Raw genomic sequence first — 9557 nt, forward strand, 5'->3', positions numbered from 1 at the left:
CACCATCTCTTGATTTTTGGTGATAGATGTTCTTAGTGACTCTGACCGGAGTTTGTCCTGTCCCTGCCCCCCGGCGGCTCCCCTGGGACTCATGGGGCCTGTGCCTCCCTGTTGTCTGCTCCAGGCTTAGGAACTCACTGGAGAGAAGATGGCAGCTCTCACTGGAGACTCCGGGTCAAAGCGGTCCCTGGAGGCAGACCCTCCTCGTGCAAGGGAGGGGCAGCTCAGGTCGCTGATCCACCTCTGCCACTTGGAAGCTGAGAGGATCCTGTCCCTGCCGCCCGGCGGCTCCCCTGTGACTCTTGGGGTCTGTGCCTCCCTGCTGACTGCTCCCGGCTTAGGAACTCACCGGAGAGAAGATCGATATATTTTTTAATTATTGTTTTGTTTAATTACCTGTATGTGTGAGCATGAGTGTGTCAGTATATGATATATGATATATGTGACCATATATCATATCATATATCATGTGATATATGATTTATGGAGGTTAGTATGTGATTTGTGGAGGCCAAGGGACCCCTGTGTCACACCGTTCTTTTCTTATATTTTGCATGGGTTCTGGGAATCGACTCCTGGTGCCAGTTTGCGTGCCAAGTGTTTTACCCACTGACTCACTTTGACTCTGTTCTGGCTGTTTTTGTTTTTGTTTTTTCTTTCGAAGGAGGATATCACTATGTAGCCTTGGTCTGAAATCCCCTACATACACCAGTCTAGCCTCAAACTCACAGAGATCCTCCTGCCTCTGCCTTAAAGATGTGTGCCATCATGCCTGACCTTGTTCTGGTTTCTTAAAAGACCATGTCTAAATGGTAGAGTCCTATTCATGAATGACCAGGCCAGTCATCATTAATGAAAGTGAACTCATACACTAGAATGTACTTTTTCATCCCCTAAAAGGACAGGGTATAACTCAGCTTCATTTTCTTCATTTGTCTTTTAAGTTTTATTTTATTTTCATTTAAATGTCTCTCTGTGTGTCTGTGTGTATGCATATGTATATGCAGAGGCCTGCAGGGGCCAGAAGAGGGAGGGCTCTGTGAGCTTGTAGGTCTTCTGCAAGTGCAACAAGCACTCTTAACTGCTTAACTAGCCCCTCGACTTCACTTTCATAGCTTCTCCCGTGCCTTTCTCCTCTCTTCTGCTGACATCTTGCCTACAACACTCAGAGAAGATCGCACTGTGTCCCAGTTACAGAAGCAATCTCTGCATTTGAGGATTGTGAGCCTTTCCATTCTTTAGGGTACCAGAGGATAGCAAGGGCCCTCTCTACTCACAGATGGCCCTCACTGTGTTCTGTCAAGGTGGAAAAGACAAGACGGTTTCTCTTTCATAAGACGATTCTCTTCTCTACCTGCTGTCATTACTCCGGTCTCTTCTCCTGCCATCGCCCTGGTGATTAGGCTTGAACAATGAATTTGCTAGGGATGCAAGCATGCGGGGCCTTTCATCACTACCAAGTCCACACAGCTGGCGTGTGGTCATTACCTGGATGATCTCATTGAGTTTAGGTGTGAGACCTGGAAGAAACCCCATAGATCAGTGAGTGCAGTTGTTCTCAGCCTTCCTGATGCCTCAAGCCTCATGTTGTGGTGACTCTCCAACCATAAAATTATTCTTGTTGTTGCTTCACAACTATAATTTTATTACTGTTATGAATCATAACATAAATATCTGTGTTTTTTTCTTTGTTTTTGTTTTTGTTTTTGTTTTTTTTTGTTGTTGTTTTTTGTTTTTTGAGACAGGGTTTCTCTGTGTAGCCTTGGTTGTCCTGGAACTCACTCTGTAGACTAAGCTGGCCTCAAACTCAGAAATCCTCCTGCCTGTGCCTCTCAAATGCTGGGATTAAAGGTGTGTGCCACCACTGCCTGGCAATATCTGTGTTTTCTGATGATTTTAGGTGACCCCTGTGAAAGGATCATTTGATCCTCAAAGAGGTTGTGAGCCACAGGTTGAGAACTGCTGATCTCTTCATTTTACAAACTGTAAAGGAGGCCACTGTAAGTGCACCACTCACTGCCACAGAGGCGGATCTGAGACTTAAGAGATTATCTTCTTTACAAGGTGGGTATTTTCCATCACTATAGGTAGTTGCTGTAAAGTCAGTGCATAGACCACTGGGATACCAGGAGTCCTACTGTCTGTTCCAAGGCCAACCTCTTAATGAGTAAGCCAGTCATTATGCTACTGCTCAGTGATCCACTACCCACGGCTGAGTAGTTCAAATTCTAGTCCCTAGGCAGGATCAGAAAATGTCCTTGGTTCTGTCCTGACTAGAGGCCAAGAGTACCAGAAGTGTTTAGGCTTCCTGTCTTCTCTCCTTCTACCTGAATGATCACCTCTCCCTGGAAATTGTAGCTGAGCGTGTGACCCAAACTCCAGTCCAGACACTGCCATCCCTTTTGGTAGACAGCTTTGGTTTGGGTCTTCATTATAGTCTCAACAGTGATGCTGGTCATCTTTGGGTCTTGTGTGTCCCTCGTGTTCTCTGAAGCCCCCATCCCTGTAAGGGTCTGAAAATCGCTGAGGGAAGACTTCAGAGTCAGATAGCATGCAAAGACGAAGAGAACATAAACAACCAGCATTCAGGAGTCAACCATTCCTCCAAATGGTGACCCTAGACAAAGATGTACAGGCTTTCTGATAGGGAACCAGGGGAACTGTCTAGAAGGATTAGGCAATCTCTAATGTGATTGGTAGAGGCCAAAGTGGTGACATCTGTACAACTTTGACTGGCTACTATGTTAGTTCTTTGATATTTAGAGAGTGGGTTAGGTAATCTAAAATTTCATTGGTGGGCGCTGGGGAAGTCACAGGGGTTGGCTCCTGATTGGCTTGTGCCAGGTGGTCAGTGGTCTGCATTCCTATGTCATGAACCTTTAACCACTGGATGAGATTGGACTGTCCAGCACAGATGGCCCATCCTGAGATAAGATATTTTTTCCATTCTTGTCGTTATGTCCAGGCTGTTTTATGAGAAGGGGTTTTACCACCTTATTTCTGGAATTTATGATCTGTTCCTGGCGCTGGTCACCTATGGCCTGGTTCCTGGAATTCAGTCTGCTCCTGGGACTGTTGACTTGTGACCTAGTTCCTGGGATTGATGGCTTTCTTTTTGACATCAGGCCTGGTCCTAAAATGGAGACAAATGGGGTTTATGTTGTCTTTTCAATCCCTGGCCCTGCAGCGACCTCCACTGCTGAGCATGCCCACGTTCTTGGACCCTCATTCACACAGACACCACTTTCTCCCTCTCCTTCGTCTCCGTCTCCTTCGTCTTGGCAGCTGTCCAGAACTACAGCGTCCTGCATGACTGCTTTCTCCTAAACCCTCACTGACCTTGAGATCTCTTCCGAGTTCCTTTCTAAGACTAAGGTTCCCAAAAGGGAATCTCAATTTCTCTCATAACAAAAACTCCTTGTGAAGGTTCTTCCTACAGCAAAGTCAAGGATCCCAGCTTCTGGGCCGGAGAAATGGCTCAGGAGTCAAGAGTACTTGAGGCCCTTCGGGGGACCAGGGTTTGATTCCTAGCACCCACAAAGAAACAAACAACTATCTGCAGTTCTAGTTCCAGAAGATCTGATGCCCTCTTCTGGCCTCCTTAAGGCACCTCAGGCATGTGGTAGACATACATGCAGGCATAACAAGCATACACATACAACAACCATAACATAAATGATATATATTCCAAGCTTTATTCAGGTTGCTATGGGAACAGTGTGGAACTATGTCTCCTGCTCCTGTCTCACTGCCACTGACGTCATGAGAACACAAATTCTTCACAAAATTACCACACTGACCTCTGGCTGACTGGGGTCTAAGTCAGTGCTTTTCAACCTTCCTAATGCTGTGACCCTTTAATAGAGTTCCTCACATTGTGGTGACCCCCAACCATAAAATTATTTTGCAGCTACTTCATACCTGTATTTTTGCTACTGATATGAACCATAACATAAACACCTGTTTTCTTATAGTCTTAGTGACCCATGTGAAAGGGTGGTTCGACCTCCAAAGGGGTCGCGACCCATAGGTTGAGAAATACTGGTCTAGGACGTGCTAACTGGACACTACAAGTTAGTTCTCTTAGGACCTAGAAGCCCTCACTCACGATGCATGTCCTATCTGTTCAGGGCAGAAACCTCTGTGGAAAGAAAGCTGAGGGGTGTGTGTGTGTGTGTGTGTGTGTGTGTGTGTGTGTATGTAGTGTGTGAATGCCCTCCTGCCTGACTCCAGAGCAACTTTTGGCATTCAGCAAGCATATTTCCAAATTAATTTATTTTCTCTCCTAGATTTAAGCGACAGCGATAGTAATGTCATAATATAAAATTAAAAATTACAAGGCACCAAATATTGATCAAGATGCTGCAGATACAACAACGCTCAGTGTTACGGGTAAGCATCCAAAGTTCAAAAATTAAGAAATGTGCCCAACGCGGCGCAGCCAGTAAGTGGTGAGCTTTCCACTCAACCAGCTCTTTAACAGCCTGGAAAATCGGTATTCAGAGAGCTGTGTCCCAAGTGACTTCCGCGGACATTCTGAGCAGCCCAGCAACACAGTGACCTAATCGCCCCTCCTCCGCGAAGATGGAAAAGTGGATCGAGAAGGTTCCTAATAGACTCACAGGAAGCTCTACAAAGCCCCAAGCGAGCGCCACCAACGCCACAGCAACTGCTTTGCCAGGCAGTTGGGGGGCCATTGCCAGTTCGGAACAGCAGAAAGGCATGTTCAAAGCTGTGCTTTTGGAAAATTAATCTGGCTGCAGTCTGGAAGATAGGCTGTCTTTTCTCAGCCCAACAGTACCCGTTGTACGGCCCGACTGAGATTCCAGCAAGTGGGAGAGCGGAGTTGTGCTCTAGTCTTTGTGACTACTGTGCCTGGGGCCCAAGTCCCCTGAGCCAGACCACCTAAAGCAGAGGAAAGGCCTTTGGCCACCCCCCCCCCCCCCCCCCCCCCCCCCCCCCCCCCCCCCCATCCCCGCAAGCTCCCGTTCTTCATGATGGGCACCCACTATGCTAAGCACCTCACGGCTCGCAGCACTTCCTCTTGTTTTTAACCCTCCGCGGGGGGCCCCTTCTCAACAGGAGACAGTTCTTTTAAATTGAAGTTACCCTGAAAAGTCAAACCCCACCAGCAGCTGGAGCTGGTAGGGCTGCTGTACTTCCTGTTGAGGGGCAGAAACCACAGTGTTATTTATACCGAAGCTCTTTATTCATGGTGCTTTACAAAACACAAAAGGGGCAGTCCCCCGTCTTATGGAGCCAACAGACCACAAACACACATGAAACAACAGAGAATAACCGACCCCTCCTCTCCGCTACAGAATGCCCCACTCCTCTGGTGCAGTCCCCTCCACTGCCTTTTGTTTCTTTTATTACCTTCCCCTGCGAAGTCTTATTATGGAAATAGACTCCTAATTAACACATCAGGTTTTCCCCTTTCCAAAATGTCTCTGAAATGTGCCTGTTCCATGATGCCGTTCACTCAACACACCCCCTACTATCTTTATTTTGTTCTGCTCCTTACCCTGGCGTGTATTATTTGTTTCTTTGTATTGAAAGCTTGTCAGCTCCGGGGACCTGGCACGTATTCATTAGGAGGATGGTCCGGAGCTTGACACAGTGTGATGGAGAGCAAGTCTGAGTGAGGAACTGGGCAAAGAATCAGGAAGTGCTGACGACTGCAGCATGGGGGTGATGTTGAAGACCACGGTCCAATTTTGGGAGCCAGGGTGACCAACAGCCAGCTGTTTGGGATGTGGTTCTTTACTTTCCCTAAGCCAGGCTTTATAAAAGTAGGCATCACTGTTTACTTCTGTGCCTTTAAAAGTCCCTTTGTTCCTTCTCATCTGTCCCCCCACCCCCACCCCCGGGGGTGCGGGAGCGGGAGGCCTCACTTCCCTCTTCCACCTAGCTGAAGTCTACGGGTATTCAAGGTCAAAACTGAAGTTTCATCTCCTTCTAGAACTTTTCAGGGCTCCCCAAGTCCTAATGAAAAACCTCTGGATGGTTTATCAGTCGAAGAGAAAAGGGGGTGCAGACACAGGAGAGGTAAAGCGCCTCAGTGGCTGCTTCTGGAGTTAAAGCAGTACCCAGCAGCTGTCTCCTGGCACCAGGAGGCCCCAGCCAAGGTGGAAAGGCTCCTGAGTGCAGGCTCGCTGCAGCCACCACACGGGGGTGGGGTGGGGGGGTGGGGGTGGGAGGCCTGGGTGCATCTGCTTGCCTATAATTGAGCAGGAGTTCAGTCTATCCTCAGAATTTTGGACTTGTGTCTGAGATGTCTATTAGTCTACCTATAGGCAGTGTGTGTGTGTGTGTGTGTGTGTGTGTGTGTGTAGGGCAGAGATGTTATTTCTCGAGTGCTGTCACTTTAAAATTTTTAAGAGATTTATGTAAAGAGATTTAAATGTAAAGAGATTGTAATATAATCACATTATTTCCCCTTCTCTCTTTCCAACCCCCCCATAATCTCCTTGCTCTTTCAAATTCACACACACACACACACACACACACACACACACACACTCTCGAATGCAACACCTAAACACAACCTGCTCAGCCTGTGTAATGTTTCTTGAATGCGTATGTTTTCAGGGCTGACCACTTGGCATTGAATAACCAATCAGTGTGCTTTTCCCTAGGAAAGGCTGCTTCTCCTCCTTTAGTTGTTTGTACTTCTTTGTCTACGCAGACGCCCTTGTAAGCCTTAGCTATAGCCACCAGAACTTGGCTTCGGAACTGACATTTGATTAGTTGTGGTTTTCCATAATGGTTTCCATCTGTTGCAAACAAGAAGGTTCCTCGATGAGGGGTGAGGACTACGTTTATCTGTGGGTAGAAGACAAATATTTAGAATGTGGTTAGGGATTAGGTTGGCTTAGTAAAGGGATGCATATAGGTTCTCCTCCAAGATCACGACTTCACTAGACCTACGCAGTTTGCTAAGTTTCCAAGATCAGGCATAGGTTCCCTCTTGTTGAGTGACTTTTAAAATCCAATTAGAGCCACTGGTTACCACCAGGGCACCCAGGCCTCTATGGCACCCTTAGGGTCATCATGCCATACTGGTCACTGTTGTGGTTCTCAGTCGTCAGAGCTGGGTAGGAGTGTGGTAGCTCCCCTCCTTTGGAAGCTTGTAAGATGCCTTCTGGTACCATGAAAGTCCTTAGGGAAGAAGTACTCAGGCCAGCCCCACCTACTGGGCCTTCGGTTTCTGTGTCTGAAATGCATGGTTTATTCAGCTACATGGACTTACCTTCCATATCCAGGGGGCAAGAATGAACAACATCCTAGAATGTTGTAGGAGTCCCAAAAAGGCAGAAGGCTTCTCATGCCTGCTGTTGGAGGTTTTGTTAGTTGTTCTATGGCTCTTGGAGGGAGCATTGTCAGCCCAGATGGGAACTTATCATTTAAATTCTCTCTCTTCCTCCCCTTCTCTCTCTCTCTCTCTCTGTCTTATATTACTATTGGTATTTTTAGGTAGATAGTCAACAGTATGTTTCAACAAAGTCCCTCATTGGTCTGAAACTAATTAGGCTAGGTAGCCTGGCCACTAAGCTCCAGGGTTCTGTTGTCCCTGCTGGGATTACAAGCATAAACCACTGCACCTAGCTTTTTTATTTTTTATTTTTTATTTTTTTTAACATGGATTCTATGAATCCAGCTCAGGTCCTCGTGCCCTTTAGAGACCCGGAATCTCCTAGCTCATACATAGAGGTTTTTCCTGATACAGCCCTGGAATGCATCCCCTGAAAGTTCTTTTTCTACTCTTAGGTGTCCTTTCTTGGCTTTGGTTTGCTTCCAATGATTGATGCCTGTGACTGGCTTCAGGACACTGATGCCAGAAGCACCTGGGGATTTTAGTTCTCCCTTGGGGACTTAATTACATTCAATGACTAAGTGGTCTAAAATATGTAAACCCAGCTCTCCTTAAAATACAGCCTGAGATGTAACATGAGCCCTAAGCAATACTTCCCACAGGCTGGGCCAGAAATGGCTCTCTTGTTTGGGGATTTTGTCTTTTTATCCGGCCTTCCTCCTTCTTACTCCCCTCGTTCTAGACTGATTTCCCTAGAGCACATCCTTAAGAACTCCTTGCACAAGCATTCTCATCCACAGGCCCAGTTCTGGGAAAACGTGATGTATGATAATGTACAGAGCACCTTTTTATTGGTAAGAGCTCCTATTTTAGGCCCATTGAAAAAGTCTACATATTTTTCTTTTTTCTTTTTTCATATATATATGTGTGTGTGTGTGTGTGTGTGTGTGTGTGTGTGTGTGTGTGTGTGTGTAGGTTGTATGTGTGAGTACATGTGTACATGTGTGGGGGCACATGTTTATGTGTAAGGCCATCGGTTGATGTCAGGAATCATCCTTGTCCTTTTCCTTCCTTCTCTTTTGAGGCAGGGTCTCTCAATCAAACCCAGAGCACACAGATACAGACAGTCTTGCTGGACAGTGTGGAGATTCCATCTTGGCATTCTAAGGCTGGAGTTCCAGGTGGGACACCATGATTTATGTGCAATCTGGAGATTCCAATTCACCAGTCTCTTCTTGCATATGTGATAAGCTCCTGCAGCCTAAAGTCCATATTTTAAGTCCAAATGTGCATACTATCTAGCCAAAATCCAGCAGATAATTATCAGGTAATGTGATAACAGATACATACTCAGAAATTTATTTCTAAGATCTCCTTTAGCTATGTGCCTGTATGTGATCTGTGTGAGGGTGTGTGCACGTGAGTGTAAGTGCTCTCCAAGGCCAAAGGCATCAGTTTCCCGTGGAGCTGAAGTTAAATATGGTTATTAGCTGTCGAGTATGGGATCTGGGACTCAGACTCTGGTCCCCTGCAAGAGCAGTATGTGTTCTTAACCTTTGAGTGGTCTCTCTAGCCCCCAGAGATTGCAATTTAAATGTCTTCCTTCATGCTCCTCCCAAGCACTGATATTGCCTCCCTTGTCACCAGAAGGTTTCAGCCATCTATCTAGGGCCTGCATTCTTGGTATTGTAGGTCAAGAAATGCTTCTGCACCGTGACCCTCCAACCCTTTCTGACAGATTTCCTTTGGAAACCAAGCAAAGGAAACCATGCCTTCCCATCTATAAGCCACTGGACTCCAGCTGGTTCATTCACCTCTCCTGACGAACCTTGATGTTCTTGCTGCTTATGGTGTGTGTGTGTGTGTGTGTGTGTGTGTGTTCCCAGCTTCTCCACCCCAAGCCAGAGGCCTGAAATCATGGGTTTTCATTTGTTCACTGTGCTCAGAACAGGGCTAGGATCACGCCTGTCGAATTCCCCCACCACAGGGGAAATGAACGGCTCAGAAGATTTTGAGTCAAGCCAGGCAAATAGATTTTGTACAAGATTCACTCCACTCACAGGTCCAGGTACCTTTGCAAACAAGAGTCCAAACTGGCAACTGAAGTGTAATTTCCCAGATTCCTTTAGCTGCCTGCCCTGGGGTTCATTCGAGGTCTCTGCCTATCTCTATTGTTTGTAACTTAATCCCTTTTCCTGTCTCTCTGAGAACTTGGAGGGGTTTTTTTTTGTTTTTTTTTTTT

General features: G+C 46.5%; 1 protein-coding gene across 2 annotated transcripts in view; it reads right to left on the minus strand.

Annotated features, from left to right (window-relative positions):
* Positions 1-2996: 2996 nt before the first annotated feature.
* Efcab11 (EF-hand calcium binding domain 11) overlaps positions 2997-9557 on the minus strand; it is a 239261-nt gene continuing 232700 nt past the window's right edge. The window contains exon 6 of one of the 2 annotated variants that reach the window (XM_031357441.1): positions 2997-3133. In XM_031357441.1, coding sequence (XP_031213301.1) covers positions 3088-3133 — 46 coding nt within the window. In that variant the 3' untranslated portion in view covers positions 2997-3087. Of the gene's footprint in view, positions 3134-6779; positions 6826-9557 lie in introns of those variants that run through there. The other variant, XM_031357444.1, reaches the window with a different exon arrangement.

The sequence above is a fragment of the Mastomys coucha genome, unplaced genomic scaffold, assembly GCF_008632895.1.
Source record: "Mastomys coucha isolate ucsf_1 unplaced genomic scaffold, UCSF_Mcou_1 pScaffold6, whole genome shotgun sequence".
Lineage (NCBI taxonomy): Eukaryota > Metazoa > Chordata > Mammalia > Rodentia > Muridae > Mastomys > Mastomys coucha.